Genomic DNA, 23,482 nt, shown 5'->3' on the forward strand with positions numbered 1-23,482 from the left:
GGGTCGCACAGAGTGGGACACGACTGAAGCGACTTGGCAGCAGCAGCAGAGAGACTGAACTGAACTGAATTGCTCTGCACGGCGCCCCCTGCTGGGACTTTGGGGAATGCGACTTAAGGCCAGTTGTTCAGTCGCTCATTCATGTCGGACTTCGCCACCCCATGGACTGCAGCACACCAGGCTTCTCTGTCCATGGGATTCTCCAGGCAAGAATACTGGAGTAAGTAGCCTTTCCCTTCTCCAGGGCATCTTCCTGGCCCAGGGATTGAACCCAGGTCTCCTGCACTGCAGGCAGATTCTTTACCATCTGAGCCACCTGTAATGAGTCACCTTGCATCACCGACTTGATGCACATGAGTTTGCGTGAACTCTGGGAGTTGGTGATGGACAGGGAGGCCTGGCATGCTGCGATTCATGGGGTTGCAAAGAGTCGGACACGACTGAGCGACTGAACTGAACTGAAATCTCCTTTCTTGTATATTTATCTGGTATTAAGCAACTACCTTGTTTTTTCTACCTTGTCTGCCAGAGAAAGGGGTTCTGTGAACACACCCACAGAAGCCTCCAGAATTCTCCTCTTTCCTCACGAGACAATCACTGAGGTTTGGGTTGTGCTTAAAGTACAATGTATGGGCCACTGCATGACTGTTTTGGCTCATGGATGACCTGTGGGTGGAGCCAAGGCTCATGTGTGCCGGGTGCTGCCCACACGTGTGTACCTGGGCGTGCTCCTGGCTGGGCACCGCGCTCAGACCCGTTGCTGCCATGTACGTGCTGCCGATGGTCTTGATCTTTTCAACGCCACTGAACTTCGGCTTGGATAGCAGCTGGGAAGCAATGAGAATCATACAGTTACTCAGGGGGGTGCCGACCCAAGGCCCAGCACTCAAGAGACATTCTCAGATTCTAGTGCTCAGTCACGGGAGCAGGACATCACTTATTCACCCTTTGACCCTGGGCATCTTGGGGAAAGCACACTTCATCAGTTTCACAAAGCACATGTCCTTGGAAGGAAATACAGTATAATAATTTACTTCTAGTTAACACAAATTATTTTTCAGAATTTCCTAGTGAAGAAAGCAGGATAGCCTATCATGTGAGCGATAATTGCCTCATTAAATTTTCAAATTTTCTTCAAATACATTTCCCCACTCTGTGTTTGAAGCGCCTAAATACAAAATGATTCAAAGTGTGAGGTCTTCCCTGAATGGTGAGGGTAATTTATGACTAATTATAGGCTGGGGCTGGAGAAGGGCATGGCAATTCATTCTTGCCTGGAGAATCCAATGGACAGAGCCTGGGGACTACCGTCCATAGGGTCACAAAGAGTCGTACCCGACTGAAGCAACTTAGCACAGCACAGCACACAACACACGTGGTGCCAGGGACTGGCTTTTGCCCTCTGAAAACTTGGACGGAGGGAATAAACATCTAAAATGGCTCCTCCTATTAGCCCTATCCTAATTTATTTTTTTTGTCTCAGCTTCTGGCACCAATAATCAATTTCTTACTGGGCTCCTCCCCATCCACTACACTAAGCCTTAGGGTGGGATGGAAGAATGGTAAAAATAAGATAAGTGGTAGGAAAGAGAAAGACCGGATGGAGAGAGCAAATGAAGGAAACTCTGGAAGGTTCTGTATCTGCTCAGCAGGACAATGGTAGGGACAGAAGGCTGGGAACACCTTCTAGAACCTTCCTTGGTACTCCTGCTTTCAGAGACGGTTTCATGTTAGAGAATCTAAGATAGGTGGGCAAATCTCATTATCACATCTCTATGAGCCAGTCACACCTGCAAGGACACTAATGCTGGAGAACATTTATTTTGCAGAGGACCAGCTGGAGGAAGCATGCCCCCACTTTCCTCTAGGGACCCAGCATAACAGTGGCAGCCTCTAGCTGTCATTACTTCACCATGAGTCTTGAGGCGACCTCGTGGCAACAACAGTGGTAGCAGAGAAACGCACAGGTCCCCTCAGGCATTTAGATGGTTGGCCTAAAACCTTCCTATTACATCATGCATCACTGTATTTCAAAGTTCCATTAATCATGATGAACCTATGTTCACCAATGTCAATTTTTCCTATATTTGCACGATATTATTAAAAATGGTGTAGCATCCATATCTTTCATATCAGGGGTCTGTTTGTTCTTCCTGGAAAACAAAAGCACGTTGTTCCCTTGGTAGGCAGAAAATTGAAAAATGACATCTATTTCAAAATCTAAGACATATACTTTGTCCTTTCTAAAATATATTGTACCACATTCATATTGCTTTTTCAATAATAAAGTAGGCCATCCATGCACATTTCAAGTTGATATCTGACAGAGACCTTGGAGTCTATATAGACAGACATGTCAATAATCCACTATGATGAATATACTCATTATCTTTTTTATGTATAAAGATATGGAAAGTATATTCCTTGGAGTTCAGGCCTTTCAAGAAAATTTATGGGCATACTGGAAAGGTATTTTATTGAACGGATTTTGGTAGTTGTTCCTAGCAATCACATCAACTTTGCAAATAGTATGTGTTTGCCTCACCAAAATTAGTCAGTAACCTAAATAGAGCAAAAAGATTAACGCCAACCACCAGCAATTTTGCCAAAGGATGAGTTTTCAGATATGCCATGATACTGCACTAACTTGATGTCAGAGTTTGTGGGGCTGGGGTCACCTCTGCCCATCAAGGGTAACTCTTTTTTTTCTTTAACTTTTTATTTTGTATTGGGACTCAGGTTCAACCCCTGGGTCAGGAAGATCCCCTGGAGGAGGCATGGCAACCCACTTCAGTATTCTTGCCTGGAGAATCCCACGGACACAGGAGCCTGGGGACTATAGTCCATAGGGTCGCCAAGAGTCAGACACGACTGAAGTGACTTAGCATGCATTTGTATTGGAGTATAGCCGATTAACAATGCTGTGATAGTTTCAGGTGGACAGCAAAGGGACTCAACCATATATATATATGTGTGTATGTATATATATATATATATACATACACACATGTATCCGTTCACCACCTCCAGGTCCCCTCCCATCCAGGCTGAAGGGTAACTCTTAAGTACCTACATCATCAAAGTCGGCAATGATTTCGTTCAGGAGCCGAAGGCATTCCAAACCCTCCTTGTTCACGTCGGACTCCGTATAGAACTCTTTGAAGTCAGGAATGGAGGCAAACATGACGCAGACGCAGTCATAGGACTGGTGGTATAAATCCTGCCCAGAGAAAAGGAGCCGCTGAGCACCAGGAAGCTGTTCCAGCAAAGCTGCTCCTGGTGCAAGTGCCTCTTTATGTGGGGCTGGTACAGAAAGCGCCCAGTGCCCACTGCACCTGCCCTGCCCTCTCATCCCAGGCCCATTTCACTGAGCCCAGGTGAAGGCTTCCGGCGAGCGGGGTACAGGCTCAGAATCATCGACACCACACGGCCACTGTCACTACCAGCTAGTATGAGGTGCCCTTCCGCTCACCCCTCTTTGCCATCTCTATCGTAGACGATTGCAAGAGACCATAGAAGGGGACGACAGAGGGTGAGATGGTTGGATGGCATCACCGGCTCCATGGACATGGGTTTGGGTGGACTCTGGGAGTTGGTGATGGACAGGGAGGCCTGGCGTGCTGCAGTTCAGGGGCTCGCAAAGAGTTGGGCACGACTGAGCGACTGAACTGAAATGAACTGAACTGAACTGACAGACTTCTTACTTAGGGAAAAAAAAATGTTCTCTAAACAACTAAAGGGAAACAAAATGATTTTCCAAACTACGAGACTGTCCTAAAGTGATTCGTTATAGTTACATCCTTTCGATTGGCGGGTGTTGTGAATTTTCCTCTTTAGAGTCTCCTGAAAGGAGCAGATGATATCCTTTCATTTTTAAATAGACAGAGGCTCATAGTTCTTCACGCACAGACATGATTAAAATGTCTTGTAAGTACAGTTTCAAGGTGTTGCCATAATTTTCCTAACACACAGCGAAACCTTCAGGTTCAGCAGGGATTTCATAAAGAAAGGGTCATTTCGTGGCGTGGGAGCTGGTCCTGGGGGCCAAGGATCTGCTCTTCCACTGCTGCTGGCTCCTCGGGGCCCTTGGATGGCCTGACACGGGCACAATGGTCAGGCGCCAATGTGGGCGCAGTGCATGATGGGAAACACTCCACCAAGAAACATGAGGAGCGTTCTGTTAAACAAGACGGAGGCCTCTGCGTGGAGGGGAGAAAGCTACCAACTGGCACTTTCTGTTTGCCGAGTAGACCAAGGGAATCCACCCTGCATGACTGTTACCAGGGTGTTCTGCTTTCTGGGGCACCCAGATGAATCCATTATCAGGGAGTGGGCACTCTGACAGCACTGTAACTCCAAAGTTCGGTGACCTCTCAGAAAAATCATTATTCCTCCATGGAGGTCTCATAAGGAACATACTGGGGCAATGGTGAGCCGTGGCAAGACGTAACCGCTTCCTGGGAAAGCTGTCATCTTCCTATTCCCAGGGCCAACCATCCCGTAATGCCTTCTGCTATGGTCTCACAATCTGTATAAAATACGTGAACAACAGACTTAAGGTTTTCCTTTCCTACTCTGCTCTCAATATGGTTAAGTTGGCTCTTTGTGCAGACCTGCGCTTCCTCTCTCTGAAAGGCTGTTTTTTGTGAACATTCATATCCTGGGAAGATAATCGGTGGCATGTGTGACTGTCAAGTTTAGGTTGCAGTAATACTGACTAAGCCAGGGTGTCAAGGTAATGGGGGAGAGAAAAACCCCTGGAAGCCTGTTCTAGTTGAAAATGCCAGTTTCATAAAAGTAGTGTAAGCTCGACAGACTTCTCCGCTCCTTATGAAAGGGGTGCATCAAGCAAGGCAAGGATACATTTTCTGTACCTTGCATTTCCCCGGCATCTGCTGACATCAGCCATAGTGGCCCTCTGGGGAATGATGATGACAAGCCACGACAATCGCCAGCACTGACTGAGTGCCCACTGCATGACAGGCTGTGCACCCCTCTGAACTCTACCAGCATTAACTTGCCCCTGACGAGAATCTTAGGCAGAGCAGTTACATGACTTTCCCAAGGCTACCAAGTCTGAGGTAGATTTTACCCTGCATTTCCTGATGACCACACACTGTGCTGCCTGAATCTGGGGCCTTGAGTCACTTGTAGGTCATGTCACTTTGCCTTTCTTCTCTCCCCTGGGGTCTTTCCGGTGTCTGGGATGGGGGATAAGGAAACGCAAGACTGAACTGACTGGCAGTTTGGAAATGAAAGCGAAAGCAAGTCACTCAGTCGAGTCCGACTCTTTGCGACCCCGTGGACTGTAGCCCACCAGGCTCCTCCGTCCATGGGATTCTCCAGGCAAGAATGCTGGAGTGGGGTGCCATTTCCTTCTCCAGGGGATCTTCCCGACACAGGGCTTGAACCCAGGTCTCCCGCATTTCAGGCAGACGCTTTAACCTCTGAGCCGCCAGGGAAGCCATGAGGGATGGTTTTAACTGCACTGGTTTGGGGTCTGATAAAATATCTTCAGACTGACACTCTCAAAATTGTCCTCTGAACTCTTGCCCCAGAAGATCTAGGTTACTGAAGCTGGAAGGGGCCTGATGGGTCATCTTGCTCCACAGTCTTCAACAGGAATGCCTGGGAGAGTCACCAATGGAACTTTGAAGAAGGTGACACCTGGGCCTCCCCATGACCAACTGAACCTTGCCCCTGGGGCGTGCTCTGAGAATGGACATCTTTTTGTAAAGCTCCACAGGTTATCCTGTTGTGCAGCCTTGATTAAGAATCACAGGACAAATGAGGAATTGTTGGTTCAGGGGAGTTCAGTGACACACTGAGGCTCCCACTGGCTTAGAAACAAGAATTGCTAATCTCTGGAGTCCTGGTCTGGTGCTCTGCAGGCTATAAGAGCTGTTGGGGGCTGGGACTGCAAACGGCTAACCCACCCTCTTTTGACAAATGGGTCACTTGGAGCCTCCGAGGAAATACCAACAGTGAGTGGGGATCACTAGTTCCTGGCTCAGGGTTGCCACAGGGCTATTCTGGAGAATTAGGGGAACTTCGCAGATGGGAAGCTTTACAAATTCACTAGAGCTAATGAAACTTGCAGGTTTTAGAACCATACCCTAAACTCAAGAGAGATCCCTTCAGGCCTTTGGGTTGGGCTTGGAGCCAGATTGGTTGGTGACCTGAGCTTATCTTATCCTTCCAGAGGACCTGGGGTGAGGCTAGGGTAGGTGGAAAGCCTTGGAGGAGATTTTGGAATTCAGGGTCTAGCACGGGTGACCCCTGTCCAGCACACAGCTGCCAAAAAGGATCTCACTGAGCTTTGGAAAGGGAAGCTTAGATGCCATTTCAACATTCACGCAAATGTCACCATTCTCCTGAAGAAGCTCAAGTTACAGAAAAACCATCACAAAGCAACTGCACTTCTGAGCCTGCTGTCCTTTATGGTTTATTGAGTGAGATTTAGTGTGTTTTTTTTTTCCCAACTCTGGATGAAAACTTGGGCTAACTCCATGATTCTTCTTGCTATTCTCAGGTAACATGAGTCCTGTCACCAATAATTTAAGTATCCAATATGACGAGAAGTCAGAACTTAGATCCCCATGGGACGTGTGGCTTTCTCCTTCTCCAGTGTGGGCCTCCTGGGGGAGGGTGTCTGCAGAGTGGGAAAAGGGCGTGGTTGGCTTTTCTGTCTGCTCCTCGTGTTTCTGCTCTGACCCCTCCCCAGATGGCTAGTCAGGTTTTCCAAAGCACCCCAGGGGTGGAGAATAAGGGAAAAAAGAAGTGTCATCTGGAGAAGGAACACGTCCCATTAACTACATTGGAGTTCCTTAAACTTAAACTATGAACTTAAACTTGGTGGCCATTTCCTTGGGTTATTTGGAGACACCCCAAAACTTCCCCGATCATGGGACATCCTGCCAAGCTTCCCTTGATGTGGGCCATGCCCTCTTACTCATGATTGCTCTCTTCACCCCTGGCTTTCTGGTTATTCTTCTAGCTTCTCTATTGGGACCTACAAGCAGCTTTTCCAAACAGGATCTAAAATGACCCCACACCAACTGTCTTTCTCCTGCTGGAGACATTCAGCACGCTTTGCCCTCCCAACCTTCAGAGTCCCCACCTGCAGCCTTCCAACTGTCTTGGCCCAGACACTCCCATCAGCTCCGCCCCCCACCCCTGCCCCAGCCCACCCATCAGGAACACACCAGGCATCTGTGCCCCCTTGATGGTGCTGCTGCCCCAGGACCACTCAGAGACACAAGTCTAAGGTACACTTCCCAGGCTGTCACTAAGTTCAGTCACTCAGTCGTGTCCAACTCTTTGTGACCCCATGGACTGCAGCACGCCAGGCCTCCCTGTCCATCACCAACTCCCAGAGTGCACTCAGACTCATGTCCATTGTGTCGGCGATGCCATCCAACCAGTTCATCCTCTGTCATCCCCTTCTTCTCTGCTTTCCCAGCATCAGTGTCTTTTCCAATGAGTCAGTTCTTCGCATCAGGCTGAGTGGTCCTTTTGGTCCAGTTATGAGACGTGATGGGAGGATTTCTCACGTCCTTTGCGGAGGGCGCTCACTTCCCACTACATGCCTCCGATCCCTCCCCGCCCCTGGTGTGCCTGGGAGTGAAGAGCTGAGAGTTGTGTAGCACTCCCTTTGGGATATGAGTCCTCCTGTCTCTTGGTGTCATGGGCTGGTATTCACTTTAGCATCTGTTGTATAGACACATGGGCACGCACACACACAGCCCTCAAGGGGGCCTGCTGCAGGCCAGGCTTCACACCAGGTATTATGGACACAGAGATGGACAACACGAGCCCTTCCCTAAGGAGCTTAGAGTCGAGCTGGAGAGGAGAGGGAAGCAGAGATCAGGAGAACGAAGTGTGGTTGGTGCAGCTTATGCCCAGGTATGGAGACATCTGCTTGGTGTGCCCTGGAAGATGGTTAGAACTGCCATAAGCTTGGGGTTCAGAGTCTGGGCCTGGTACTTTCTCTTGCTGACTCAGGCCACAGATGGGAGGCGATGTTTCCACCTTTCACCTCCCCCAGGTGGCCTGTGTTTTAATGCTCAGCCTGCCAGCTTGTGTCTGAAGTCTTCAGGGGAGTCAGGTCATTAGAAAGCACAGAAGCATCTCTCAGCACCTGTGGTTTTCTAGCCTGACTGCAAGGAACAGGTTGAGGGAGCCGCCTGGGTGTTGAGAGGGGGTAGATAGCTGAGAAGGGGAAGCTCTTTGCGTGTCTGGTGATCTCCTCACCCTCCCGCCCTGTACCCACAGTGACATCTGTGTCTTATTTTTTTTTAATTAAATTAATTAATTTATTTTTGGCTGTGCTGGATTTTCACTGCTGCCTGGGATTTTCTCTAGTTGCGGCGAGCAGGGGCCACTCTCGAGCTGTGCACAGGCTTCTCATCACGGTGGTTTCTCCTATTGCAGGGCACAGGCTCTAAGCCTTATGGGCTTCAATAGCTGTGATTCCTGGGCTCCTACGGTTCGAGCGCAGGCGCAGTAGTTGTGAAGCGCGGTCTTAGTTGCTCCGAGGCATGTGGGATCTTCCCAGATCGGGGTTTGAGCCCGTGTCTCCTGCACTGGCAGGCGGTTTTTTATTAACCACTGAGTCACCAGGGAAGCCCCTGTATCTTGTTTTGGTCAAGCCTCAGCTCTCCCACAGTGAGGCTGCCTGGCTCAAAAATCACACACAACCCTGACCACTGGGGACTCGGCAAAGGGGCAACTGAGGAGAAAACACGGTCTTTTCAACAAGCGACGGGAGCCGGCCGGGATGTCTATTCAAGGGACCTCTCAGCCCTGCTCCTGCCACAGCGCAGCAGTCTGGAGCAAAGGCTTTGTAAACCTGTGGCTCCGTCTGGGCACACAGAGCTCGGTCCAGACCCTGAATGGCCTGAGGGTTCAGACCTGGTCAGCAGCTGGTGGAGAACCTTGGGATGCCTTAAGGGAAACCGGTGCCCTGGGGAAGGGAGAAGAGCCTGCAAAGCTGGACACAGCAGCTCTCTGGCACAGACCTGGAGCACAGGTGCAGTGAACAGTCTGAAATCAAAGTGAAATCTTTTGCAGATTACTGTCATTAAATCACTCCTTATTCTGTACTTCTGAAGGGAGAGGAGTTTTGTCTGCATGTGCATATGGCAGGTGAAGAATCAAAAGGCTCTTTGTTAACACGGGTCTTCAGTTCAGTTCAGTTTAGCTGTTCCGTTGTTTCTGACTTTGCCACCCCATGGACTGCAGCACACCAGGCCTCCCTGTCCATCACCAACTCCTGGAGTTTACTCAAACTCATGTCCATTGAGTCAGTGATGCTATCCAATCATCTTATCCTCTGTCGTCCCCTTCTCCTGCCTTCAATCTTTCCCAACATCAAGGTCTTTTCCAATGAGTCAGTTCTTCTCATCAGGTGGCCAAAGTATTGGAGTTTCAGCTTCAACATCAGTCCTTAAGAAATTCAGGACCGACTGGACTGGTTGGATCTCCTTGCAGTCTAAGGGACTCTCAAGAGTCTTCTCCAACACCACAGTTCAAAAGCATCAATTTTTTGGCACTCAGCTTTCTTTACAGTTGAACTCTCACATACATACATGACAACTGGAAAAACCATAGCCTTGACTAGACGGACCTTTGTTGGCAAAGTAATGTCTCTGTTTTTTAATATGCTGTCTAGGTTGGTCATAACTTCCTTCCAAGGAGTAAGTGTCTTAATTTCATGGCTGCAGTCATCATCTTCAGTGATTCTGGAACCCCAAAAACCTGGGTCTTAGCCGAAGTCATAGGTCATGTTTCCAAGGAATGTTCCAGAATGCCATGGAGTATTAACGTTTACTGTGGAACTGAAAGATACACTCCCATCTGCATGCGAGTGTGCTAAGTTGCTTCACTCATGTTGGACTTTGTGTGATGCTATGGACTGTAGCCTGTCAGGCTCCTCTGTCCATGGGATTCTCCAGGCAAGAATACTGGAGTGGGTTGCCATGCCCTCCTCCAGGAGATCTTCCCAACCCAGGGATCAAACTTGCCTCTACTGGAGATTTTTTTTTTTTTTTTTTTTACCACTAAACCACCTGAGAAGCTCAGACTTGGTTGGGTCTCTGAATCCAGAAGCTGTGAGTGCTCAGCCTGCCCCGAGGAGAAGGAGCTAAGGAGGTGATGCTTCTGGATAGGGGCAGAGTGATGATGTTTGTTTTATTGTCCACTCTAGTCCAGCCTTGAAAAGCTGTGGGGTAGCTGCACCCTGGACAGATTTTGATAAATTCCAGGAGGCAGTGGTTCTCAAGTTTTGTGTTAAGTTTGGGATATTTGCTTGAAAAGTCACTCAGATTGAGTGTTTACCGCATGCCAGACACAGCTCTACAAGTTTCACACCAATTACTGTTCTGGAAATTAGTTATAGCCTCTGTGAGGATGGAGCCTGAGTCCAACAGCTAAGAAGGGCCAGGCCTGGGACAAGAGTTTTGCTGTCAGCGGCCAAGTGGGGCCTCACAGGAGAGGAAAGTGGCCCTGGGGCCCAGGAGGGGCACGTGTAGCTGGTACCTCGGGCATCTGTTCATTTGGGTAAGCTCTGCTCTTGGATTCAGGACACCTCTGGTCCCAGCAATGGCTATGTTCTGCCTTGCCCATTTTGGGTCAAACCCCCCAGGAATGATCCTGTTCCAGAGTCTGCATTCCCCTCAGGGATGCCTTAGGGGCGGGGTCACAGTGGGAAGGGGCGAGAGCGCTATCACACACAGGGGGCATCTATTTGGCCTTGACACCGAGGACGGGCCAGAAGCCTGGACCATATCCACACTGTTAAACAGCACAGACTCCATCGCTGTTTAGCTGCAGCAGGTCCGACAACCTCAGCCTGCCTGGCCCAGAATCACGAGCTTAGGATGAGACATCCCCGGGTCAGGGAAGTGGGCTCTTCTGCCCAGGGATGAAGTCGACTGAGGACAGGAAGGGTAATCTGTGTTCCGAGAGAAGTCAGGCAGCCTGCTCATCCATAGGGAAGTCAGAGGATGGGACGGCAGTTTGCTATTCAGTCTAAGGAATCTCTTTATAATAACTTTGTTACTGAGTTGGCCACAAAGTTCATTCTGGTTTTTCCATAACACAGGGAAAAACCCAGAAAACAAAATCCTCCCTTATGAACTTCACGATTGTTGTTGTTCAGTCACTAGGTCATGTACAACTCTTTGCGACCTCATGGATTGTAGCCCGCCAGGTTTTCCTGTCCTTCACCATCTCGTGGAGCTTGCTCAAATTCATGTCCATCGAGTCAGTGATGCCATCCAACCATCTCATCTTCTGTCTCCCCCTTCTCCTCTTGCTCTCAATCTTTCCCAGCATCAGGGTCTTTCCCAATGACCTTTTCATGCAAAAGAGATTCCCGATGGGAGCTCTCAAATCCTTTAGGCAGGGAGCTAGAGGCTCTCTTTCTCCTTCAGCCTCATTCTGGGTGCCCTCTTCTGCATTCAGGATTCTTCACGAGTACTGTAGCACCAGAACCTCCTTCATTACCTGTTTGATCTTCAGCCTGACAGGCTTCTCCATAATTTTTTTTGGCCTCGTGGCATTTGGGATCTTATTCCCCTGATCAGGGATTGAACCCATGCCACTGGGAGTGGAAACATGGAGTGTTCATCACTGGATGGCCAGGGAATTTTTTAATCCCCAACAGTTACAGCGGCTGCTTGAGTAGCTTCCCACTCTTGCTTCCTCCTAATATTTACCTAACCAACAAAAACTGGTAATAAAATGTGGGAAGTCACAGCTCAGGGGCATTCTGTGTTGTCTGATGAAGGGCAGAGACTTTTGCAGCCCAAGACTGACAATTGGTAAAGAAGCCACCTGCCAGCGCAGCAGATGCAAGAGATGCAGGTTCAATCCCTGGGTCGGGAAGATCGCCTGGAGGAGGGCATGGCATCCCACTCCAGTATTCTTGCCTGGAGAGTCCCATGGACAGAGGAGCCCAGCAGGTTACAGTTCATAGGGTCACATAGTGTTGGACGTGACTGAGCACGCACCTTTTGCAGCCCAGCGCTATGCAGAATGAACTCACTTCAAGGACAGTCTCATTGGCCTGATGTCCCTGACTTAAGATTCAACATGTGCAGCTCTATCTTTTGAAGCAAAGTCAGGTCAGCAGCTAGACAGAGCAAATTGAATGGTGCCTAGGGGATCAGGGGTTCCTAAGCGAAAACTAGACTCCTAAAATGTGGTGAGGGAACTTGGAGTTGTCTGTGGCAATAACAGTTTGTAAAACTTTGACATTGAGCTCCTGTTTGTTTTCCTACAGGGCTGCAGCTGGCCTGGGTCAGGAGTATATTTCCTGGACGAAGGAATAAGCTGGGTGCTTGGTGAACGGGTGCAGACTGTCTGCAGGGTAAATCATTTCACTGCCTAAGTCAGGTTCATGCACACAAGGCACAATGTGGACATGGACGGGGCCACCCCCACCCCTGCAGAATTCACCTTCTTGATATGACAAACTAGGCAACAAAGTCCAGAGCTGGCCTCATCGAAGTGTGCTGACTCCTACTTGGTCCTGAAAAAGTTCCCAAACTGCCTTTGCAGAGAGGTGGCACCTGGTCCAAGATTCAAGCCCACTCTGCAGCCTGCCCCATGGAGCCCATGGGGGTGGTGAAGGCTGTAGATGACTCTGTGTGTGTTCTTAAATTATTAAAATAGTGCAATGATGAGGCAACTTGGGAGAAAATGTCATCCCCATCTTGGGAGCACCCGAGACACACGGGACAGAAGGGTCACTGGCCTGGCACACAGCAGTAGCTGTTGTTCAGTCACTCAATCATGTCTGACCCTTTGCAAGCCCATGGACTGTAGCCCACCAGGCCCAGCACTGGCCTGACACAGGGCAGGGGTAACCTTACGTACCTGCTGAATTTATAGACTGAACCGACCGCGAGACAGATAGACAAAGAAGCTCTTACATTGCTAACGAAAACAGATGGTTAATCCTTAATAGATGTAATAATTTCATCATCTCTGACCCACGGGCAAATGAGTTGCTGAATAACGTACCGAATGCTGAGAACACCAGGAGAATAAATAGGGAAGTGAATGGGGGCCCTGGACTGGCTGACCACGCCCAGCACACTTCCAGAAAGACTAGAGTGATAAAGTCCGGCCCCTCCCCCACCACGAGGCAAGTTCTCAACATCAACTTTAATTATTGAAAAATAAAGTTTTTTTTTTTTAATAGAAAAATACTGTTCCAAGCCTTCTCAATCTGTGGCTGTGTACATCAGTGTCATCAAGGTTCAGCTTCTCTAATAACAAGTTCATCCATCCATTGGTTTCTGGATCCCTCATTCCCTCCCAACCTTCAGTGAACATTTCCTAGGAATACACGTAGTATCTTACGCATCTCTGAGCCCCGCCTCTCCTCGTAAGCCCCGCCTCTCCCCTCCATAGCTCCTCCTCTCCCCTCCATGGCCCCGCCTCTCCCCACCAGCCCCGCCTCTCCCCTCCATGGCTCCTCCTCGCCCCTCCATGGCCCCGCCTCTCCCCACCAGCCCTGCCTCTCCCCTCCATGGCTCCGCCTCTCCCCTCCATGGCCCCGCCTCTCCCCACCAGCCCTGCCTCTCCCCTCCATGGCCCCGCCTCTCCCCACCAGCCCCGCCTCTCTGACCTCGTTCTTCAGGCTCCGGGCCAGGAAGTGCTCAGCCACGTGCGCAGGAAGCACATTCTCCAGCAGCACTCGGTTCAAGTTCTCCATGGTTTCTATCTCCTCCCGCTCTTTTTTGAACTTGTTCTTCCATAAGAAGTCTAACCTACAGTAATATTCATTCTGTTACAAGAGGACACAGAGGTAAAGAAACAATAGGCATCTTGTCCTGCCAGAGAGTGGAGGTTTTAAAGAGAAAATAAAAAGAATGAGACAAAATCTAAAAAAGAACGCCCCCAAACAGAATTGTCATCCTCCCTACCAAACCCTCTGTTTACCCCAACTGTCTCTCATTCACCCTCTAACGCGGATATGCAAAAATGCAAATTTGGGAAGGAACTAGCCTCAGGAACAGAGAAAATAGTTATCCTGGAGGCTTGAAAGAAAAAAAAAAAGATGACATAAAAGCTTCTTACACAGTTATATTAATAAAAGGTGGCTTGAATTATTTCTTGAAATGAGGCATGATAGAATATAAATAATGAATAAATGAAAATTGGAAAATACATTAGTAGAGAGAGTGCATTTCATGATTTGCATTTAAAAAATAATAGTGTTCATTCGTGGCAGTATGCCTTTAATCTCTGAAAATCAGTTTTCCTCTACCGCAAATTATGTAATTAAGTGTTCATTGAAAAGCAAGTGTTTTTCCATTTGGGGCTGCACTGTACTGAGAGAATGACATTATATTTAGACAAAAGTTCATTTTGATATCATTTAATTAAGATGGTGCCTGCTGGTAAAAACATATGTGTTCATGCTTATAATGTATTAAAATTCAAGGTTTTTGAAAACCAGCTGTTATTAACATTGTATAAATAGAGAAGCTCAATTACTGTCACAGGGTCTCTTTGGTTTGGCAGCATTTTGTGTCTGCTCTGATGCATACAATTTCATATAATGAAATAACTTTGAATAATCTTCCTATAACAGAAGGGCCTAAATAATAGAGTGTATTTCAGCACAGATACTGACAAATAATCGCAAAGAAGAACCAAATGGAGCAAGTTTGTTTTATGGGTTTGATTAGATACACTAGTGATGGCACAAAATAAAACAAAACACTCATAAATGGCCTCAGGCACAGAGGGCAATTAAAAAAAATTACATTTCAAAGTCAGAACGAGCAATGATCATTCACTGAAATTAGATTTGATTCAAACTATATATGATATGCACAAAAATTACTCCACTTCCTCTGGGGAGGCATTAAAAAAAAGATTACAAAAGAGATATTTTAAAAGTTTTTTACATTACTGTCACATTTCTGCACATTCTGTATTTATGGAAACCATGCTATGTATGTACTGGTAAAAAGGACTCTCACTTGGAGAACAGAATATTTACTTGGAGTTTTTGAGGGCGGGGTGCAAATTAGTGGTGTGGCTGGTTTTAAACTAAAGTGACAGAAGCAATCTATGGTGGTGGCTTTGAGAAGACACGGGTTGAAGATGAGAGAAAAATGAAACATGAGCGAAGCCAAGGAGTCAGTTTAGACAGGCAGCAAGCCCAATTTGTGTATGTTTGAGCATCCAGGGATGCTTAACTCTCTCACACAAGGACCTTGGCCTCACTCTCAGGCACCAGGTTGCTACTACCTGCTCCCATAACCTGAGTGAGCCCACCTAGGATGTAGACCCTTGATGGCAGGGTGCTGCCCTTTAAACTCGGGTGAAATACAGGGGAGCTTTCTTTTTCAAAAAGGTCCTTGGTTGGCTTGCATTTCTATCACAAACTAGATTTCACTGCAGAGAGCTGTACTGTTGCTCTTGTCTGGGACTTTGTTATTTCTTCACTAAGGTTTTTGAGATGCCTAGAGAAGTATTTAGCATAATCGTCTTCTTAGAAAGCTCATACATGGTGATTATTTCCAGAAAGATGGTCATAGGGCAGGGGAGCCATCAGGACAAATAATAACGAAATAAGTTGCAAAGTGTCTGCTATTTTTTAAAACATATTCAGAAAAGAAGTAACTCTGAGGCCATGAATTCTTATGGCACTTGAAAAGCTTATTTCAAACATCAGATGTTTATAATACAGCTGCATTTCCTGAAGCGTATGCAGAAGCCTGGTGTCACAGACTTTACAGTGCTTGTTTATCCCAGAAGACTTCGGACCTTAGTAAATCATTCACTTAATGATTCTGGACTGAAGATCAGCCTCCTGGCTCCCCACGGTGAATCTTTGGTGCTAGTCAAAGAATAAGCCTGGTGTGCTGCAGTGCATGGGGTCTCAAAGAGTCGGACATGACTGAGCGACTGAACTGAACTGAAATAATTGTGAACACCATTGATCCTGTAGGGAATAGTAACCCTTTAGGCTTCCAGATGTACATATTATCACTGCCTTTGTGACAAAAAAAGGAAACTGGTGTCAGCATTATCCTGTTAAATGAATGCCTGGCCCTAACACTGCAGACTTTTGACTATTTATCTTAAATCATTCAGAGAGTGACTGATCAGTGAGCAGCCGTGGGATTGAGCATTTGTGTAGTGGTATTTCCCATGTATTTTCTCCATGATCAATAAAAAGGTTGGGAGAATTCAATTTGATTGTAGGTAATGAAAATGTATTGCTGGAAAGCAATCTGAGTAATCATTCTAGCAGGAGAAACTGCCTGAGAATGCAGAGCCAAGCATGCGCCAGGGACAGAGGTGCGGACGACGATGAGGGGACCCGGGTCTTCTGAGCTCTGTGTCAGGACCACAGTGGAGCTCTCCGGAGACTGCAGAGGGCTGCACTGTGGCCTCCAGGAAGATGGCAGAGGATGGATGGCATCCCTAGGTGCTGCGCTGATTGGCACAGGCCTGGTCTCTGCCCTGACCGTGAGATCATTAATAGCTTCCTCCTGGTGAGAAATGGAGGCTGGACCCTCACTCCCCAGTTGATAGTTTGCCTCTCATATAATGTTACAGTTTAGAGGTGTGTATACAATTTAATTGGCCTTGCCTTTTCCTTGGTTATCTCCAAATAAACCACTTCTCTGTTTCATGCTATCCATCAAAGAACTTAAAACAAACGTTGGTTGAGGTAAAGCTAGCTGTATGGGATACTTTTTAGTTTTTGGGTGATTGTCCTTGTTTGCAGGCAGAGAAAGAATATTGCCCATCAAAGTCCTGCACCCAGAGGCTCCACTGGGAGGCCAGAGGGGCACAGAGCCCGAGGAGGACATTTCATTTGTATTACAACACCAAAGTTTTGAACCGGGGACTGTACTTCTAGGGATAACTTACTGCAAGTGACAGCCAGGATGTTTAATACCCAGTGCAAAGAAAAAGAAGTCATACCTTCTGAAATGCAGATGAAAACCCCAGGCAAGGAACATTTTTCCCAATTCATGTCAGCTATTGAGGGAATACTTTGGGAGGCTTACAAAACCTACATATTTATTTTGCGGCTTCACGGGAAATTCATTGACTCCACCTCTACCATTCACAAAGTCTGCCTCTTAGGGAAGCAACAGAGACCTTTTCCTGGCGTCTCCATCCAAGCGCACGCACCGTGTGCTACCTGCTTTCTGTTGTGCTAAGGTGCTGCTGCTGCTGCTTCAACATCTATTTGCATGAAGCGACAGCAATGTGCAGGAGCAAAGCATTATTAATACCGCACTTTAGAGAAGTTATAGAAGAAACAAGCTTCTTACCTGTCTGCCCAGAACAAGCAGTGTGATGAAAAATATAAAGAGAGATACTGAGCCCATGGTCTTTAGGTCTTTCCAAATGCCTGGTCTATTGAGAAACAAACAAACGAGAACAATACGAGAAAACAACATACACACAGGACTTAGAATCCATGCATCAACAAATTTCAGAATCTCTAAAGCCTGTCTACATTCTACACCAATCAACCAAACACACACACACACACACACACGCACACACACACATTTTAAATATATTTGCAAACTTAGATTGGATCAGAGAAAACAAAATAATCCTTATTTTGAGAGCTCATTAAAAGAAAAAATCTTCCAAATGAATGTAGATTTCTTACTTTATACCAAGCTATAGCAAACATATAAAAGAATAATAGAATATTTGTAATATTTTCTTTTTATTTTTGGGATCAGTATGGATAGTCTGATTATATGATTTGTATTTTTTTAGTAATTATTTGCAGAAAGAGACAGTGTACTGCTGCTGCTAAGTCACTTCAGTCGTGTCCGACTCTGTGCGACCCCATGGACGGCAGCCCCCCAGGCTCCCCCATCCCTGGGATTCTCCAGGCAAGAACACTGGAGAGGGTTGCCATTTCCTTCTCCAATGCATCAAAGTGAAACGTGAAAGTGAAGTCACTCAGTCGTGTCCGACCCTCAGCGACTCCGTGGACTGCAGCCTTCCAGGCTCCTCCGTCCATGGGATTTTCCAGGCAAGAGTACTGGGAGTGGGGTGCCATTGCCTTCTCTGGAGACAGTATACTAGGAATGAATAATCATAGGAGATACAAAAATGAAGTAGGGAACTTAATTTCTATAAGCCACTCAGACTAAGGAATACTACATGCTCATGCAGCTTTCTGGGAGGTGTTGATGCTTGGTCCTCCTTCCATGGGGATTTGTATCACAAAGGTGTAACACAGACGGACACACCTGGCCCACTGCTCCACCAAGTTCCTGGCCCACTTTCCCAAGAGCTCTCACCATGCTGGCTGGAGCCCTCCATCCTTACCACAGTCTTGTAGGCAATGACCACAAACACATCATACTCGGCATGTGTGATAGTCCTTTTTATGTGTGTCAACGTAAAGTCTGTTTTCTGGGAGAACCCTGAGAAGTTCAGCAAACAAGGAGAAATCTACTTGATACCCCAGGGGAATCTTGCAGAAGCTGACAAATGATTATTCCCCACAGTAAATGAGACTTGAGAAAGAAAAGTTGATAATGTATGGACATCACGTCACATAAACAGCATAGCCTGTATTTAATCAAGTGTAAATATCAGGTCATCAGTTTCTGCTTGTGAGTTGAACTGGTGGTGAGATGTTCCTCTTTCTCCATAGAAGATTCAAGGGCTGATGACATAAAAGAAATTGATCAAGTACCCAAGAGTGCAGATGGGCTTTGAAGTAAGTAAACCAGGATGGAATCAGGGCTCCCCTGCTCTAGTGAGCCTGGCACCTGGGATAAACTCCTCCAAACTTCACCTTCCTCATCAGCCAAAGTGGGTACTGATGCCCATCGTATAGGCTGTCTTGGTCAGTAAGTCAAATACTGATGTATCTGGCACACAGCCTGACACACAGGAAGCACTTTATAAATGGCACTCACGATTTTTAGTATTAACTACACAGTGATAAAGAAGGCAATGGAGCAAGGAAGCTAGAGAAAAAGATAAGAGAATGCAGGCTGGTGAATTTCATTAGCAGAATGACAGGCAGATTCTGGTAGAAAAGAGGAGACAGAATCTCCAGTCCCAGTGGCTGACGGGCGTCAGACCTCAGAGAACTCTCCAGAAAGGCTATACTTGTACTTAGGTCTCTTTTCTCCTCCTGAGCCCAACTGTGGCTGGAAAAAAAATTTACAGTCAACAGCCATAAAGAGGTCACCAGTTTCTCTCTGTGAGTGAAGTGGGTTGAGAAATGTCACTTTCCTGTCTCACTAGGACAGATTTTAAGAAATGAAGATCCAAAGTTGCTTCCCTGGTGGCTCAGACGGTCAAGAAATGAAGATCCTTTTTGAGCCTGTGGTATCTGTGTCTAATAGCACAGTTGAAGTGAGTGTGGGGAGCGGATGTTTATAAACAATGCAGACTTCAGTGACTTTTAAATTCACCCCCCTCCCCACCACCATATTGGCTACACGGACAGGATTTTTTATTTATTTTAGTTGCTCAGTCGTGTCCGACTCTTTGCATCCCCATGGGCTGTAGCCGGCCAGGCTCCTCTGTCCATGGAGTTCTCCAGGCCAGAATACTGGAGTGGGTTGCCATTCCCTTCTCCAGGGGATCTGTCCGATCCAGGGATCGAACCCGGGCCTCCTGCACTGCATGCGGTTTCTTTACCATCTGAGCCACCTGGGAAGGATACTGACAGGACACTGACCAGTTAATAAAAGTGGTACAGGGAATTCCCTGGTAGTCCAGAGGTTAGGACCCTGGTACTTTCACTGCTGGGGCTTGGGTTTGATCCCTGGTGGGGGAATTAAGATCCCACAAGCCTCACAACTCAGTCAAAAAAAAAAAAAAAAAAGTAATACAACACAGCCAACCCTGCCCAAGAAGTGACGTGGGCCATTTTTTTGTGGGCCAATGATGTGGGCCATTTTTAATTTTCATATTGCTTTATGGACACTCTACCACTTTAAAATTCTAGGGGTCCGAGGAAATTGCTATGACACCATCCACTGCTGTTTCACTTATCATCCTGTAAACCTAAGCTGAGAGTAAAATGTTAACTCTCAGGTCAGGATCTTACAGTAGCTTCATCACTGCAACCAATCAGAACTCAGGTCCCCAGGGAATCCACAGATAAGGGAAAGAATGCCCCACCTTTACAGAGCCATCTCTGATCCTTCTCACTGATGGAGAGGAGGTAAGACCCTCTTTATGCAGTTCAGGGTGGGCTGGGTTTTCAGATAATCACACAGAAAATACATGCAAGCAACCTAGAGGGGAAAATCCTTTACTGGGACTCCTCATACATGTCAACATCGGTTTAGGAGTAGAAATGACCTTCTCTACCTAACTCCCAGATCCTGAGCCTTAGTGAAGAATTGTGGCAGATGGCACTGTGGACTTGGAGAAAAACCACACAAGGAAAGACTCACTGCTGGCCCAGGCAGTGCCTTGGCAAGTGCAGAACTCAATGGACCTCTGAAATAATTGCGCACAACATGCCTTATGAGACAGAATTGGGTACCGATACACAGATGCCTTATTTCTTTCTGATGTTCTTGGTTGACTAGAAAGAACTGTAACCTGCTGTCTTGGATTTCATTTAGATTTCTCAAAAATTTCTTTGATTCATCCAGCCCCAAAGAACTGCCGACTCCAATCAGAGCCCGTCTCTCCCATGTGGGCCATTCACAGGCCAGGGCTGTTGGGCTCCTGAAGCTTGAAGGATGAATTTTTCCATCTACAGGCCCACTCCTGGGTTCCTTGCTCTTACTGTATGCACGGTAGACTGGGAGAAAGAGGAGTAGACAGCATGCGGGGGACATCAGCACAGACAGAATAAGATTCCGGGGTATCTTCTGGCAACGTCTAGTCACCTGGGCCGGTCATATTAGTTTCCTGCGGCTGCTGAAACCATGCCACACGTTGGATGACTTATATCAGCAGAAACGTGTCACCTCATAGTTCTGGAGGCTAGACATTCAAAATCAGGGTGCCGGCAGGGCTGCCCTGCCTCTGAAGCCTGCAGAGAAATCCACCCTTGTCTCGTCCTGGCTTCAGCGGCTGGTCAGGCACTGTTTCACCCCAACGGCTGTCTGCATCATCACGTGGTTCCCCCCACCCCACCTTGTGTCTGTCTCCATGTAGCTGTCTTCTTCTTTTTTTTCCTTCAATCCACGTTATTATTATTATTTTTTTTAATTACTATTTTTGGCTGGGCTGGGTCTTTGTTGCTGTGTGTGGGCTTCTTCTCTAGTTGCGACGTATGGGCCTCTCATTGCAATGCCTTCTCCCGTTGTGAGGCACGGGCTCTAGGGTGCGTGGGCTTCAGTAGTTGGGGCTCCTGGGCTCTAGAGCACAGGCTCAGTAGGTGTGGTGCGTGGGCTTAGCTGCTCCACGGACGTGGATCTTCCCAGATCAGGGATCGCACCCACATCCCCTGCACTGCAAGGTGGATTCTTAACCATCGGACCACCCTGGCCGTCTTCTTCTAAGGACACCAGTCCTGTTGGATTAGGGCCCCCCTACTCTCCCTGATGGCTCAGCAGTAAAGAATCTGCCAGTAATGCAGGAGTCGCAGGAGACGTGGGTTCGATCCTGGGTCGGGAAGATCCCCTGGAGAAGGAATGGAAGCCCACTCCAGTGTTCTTGCCTGGGAAATCCCATGGAACGAGGAGCCTGGTGGGCTGCAGTCAGGGGGTCGCAGAGTCAGGCGTGCCTGAGCACAAGCAGCAGCACACCAGCAGGGCCACATCTTAACTAAACACGCGTGCAGCGACCCTATGTCCAAATGAGGTCACCTCCGCAGCCACTGGGGTTGGGACCCCAACACATCTTCCTGTAGGCGGCACAGTTCACGCATTAACAACTGTATCGGCCATTCATATAAAATTGACAGCCACTGGGATATGAGGTCTCTCTCTCCTGTAAGTTTTAGGGGTGAAATCCACTTTGGATTTGGCCATGTTAGGGTCGTGTTGCCACTCTGTTATGAAGTATGGAAGCCAGAGCTAATATAACAGAAAGTTTCTTACTCTAGGACTCTTCACTTGATGGTGCTAGCCAAAATGTGACCAGACAGCTTATTTTTCAGTCTGAAAAATTGGGCTCTGGAGACACAGACACCCAAATGTGCCTGTAGCTACACACTAATTTACAGCCAGCCCTCACCCTGAGGCTGTTAATGGAGCCATCACTGTGGCCCTCAGGTTTCCAGAGGCCAAGAAAACAAAGAAACCTAACAAATTGGGTGAGGGTGATGGAACTGCTTGGTGAACAGTTTCTAACCTAAAGGCAAACAGCTCCGTGAGATAAGAATGACATTTTCACTGCTCTCAGGGGAGAATGCAGTCCAGGCGTGTATACACACACATAATTATATTTCAAAACTTTGTATTTTCTATACATAAGCCTCTTATTAAGAAGAGGACCTCAAGAAACCGAGTTTCTGTGGTATTGGAAACAATACGTAAATGGAGGTAAAAATAAGACCTTCCCAGGCCTCTCACCGGGGTCAAAAGCAGTCTGACCTCTGGGGCCCTGGTTCCTGAAGCCCATGTTTCATAAAGAAAAGTCCCACAAAGAGGCAATGGCTCCTGCTCCCTTCCTCCCACGTGAGACCCTCGTGTTGAGCGGCTGACGATCAGTTTACTTCTGGCTGTAGCTGTGTGATACCAGTGAGTTAGAACTGCCCGGCTTTGCCGACCAGACACCTCTGAACCCTCAGGCATCTTCACTGCGTGCTGAGCTTAGTCACTCAGTGCTGTCCGACTCTTTCATATTCAGTCGTGTCCTCTTCAATATTCTTGGCTGGAAAATTCCAGGGACAGAGGAGTCTGGTGGGCTACGTATGGCCCAGAGCGGGTCACAGAGTCGGACATGACTTACATCACCAGCTGCGTCAGGGCTGGGAGTGACCTGTGCAGACACTTGGTCTTATGACATATTTCATTGCGACCCTTCAGACTATAGGCCACCAGACTCTCCTGGAGGCATGTGGGATTCTCCAGGCAAGAATACTGGAGTGGGTTGCCATTTTCTTCTCCAGGGGATCTTCCCGACCCAGGGATCAAACCCATATCTGCTATGTCTCTTGGATTACAGGTAGATTCTTTACCCACTGAGCCATCATTGTGAAGGGATACAAAAAGCTCAAGTTTTGGCCAAGTGGATGCTTCTGCAAGGATGAATCTGCTGCACCTTGCTGAGCATAGGACTGGGACCTCAATTACAATGTCAGAAGATGATGCCGTCCAGAATAAAGCAAAAACACACTAGAAAGGAAATGCTGGAGTTAAAATGCAGAAGGCCAAATAAAGACGGCCAATTGCCCTGTCAGGAAATCTTCCAAGTCTGGCTGGAGAAGGAGGGGGAGTTGCTGAGACGCCTGTGTTGGTACCACTTTTCTGACGCTCCCTGCTGGTTTTCCAGTTGAGCGGCATATAGCATCCTGCTGATATCTGCTCTCAGAACACTC

The 23,482-nt window shown here is 47.5% G+C and overlaps 1 protein-coding gene across 1 annotated transcript in view; it reads right to left on the reverse strand.

The window, feature by feature from the left end:
• Positions 1-23,482, reverse strand: part of ADCY2 (adenylate cyclase 2) — a 449,290-nt gene that overhangs the window by 16,767 nt on the left and 409,041 nt on the right. The window contains exons 19-22 of the mRNA XM_068990537.1: positions 17,319-17,403; positions 13,640-13,798; positions 3,074-3,220; positions 720-827 (exon numbers count right to left, since the gene is read on the reverse strand). Coding sequence (XP_068846638.1) covers positions 720-827; positions 3,074-3,220; positions 13,640-13,798; positions 17,319-17,403 — 499 coding nt within the window. The remainder of the gene's footprint in view (positions 1-719; positions 828-3,073; positions 3,221-13,639; positions 13,799-17,318; positions 17,404-23,482) is intronic.

The sequence above is a fragment of the Capricornis sumatraensis genome, chromosome 18, assembly GCF_032405125.1.
Source record: "Capricornis sumatraensis isolate serow.1 chromosome 18, serow.2, whole genome shotgun sequence".
NCBI classification, from domain to species: Eukaryota; Metazoa; Chordata; class Mammalia; order Artiodactyla; family Bovidae; genus Capricornis; species Capricornis sumatraensis.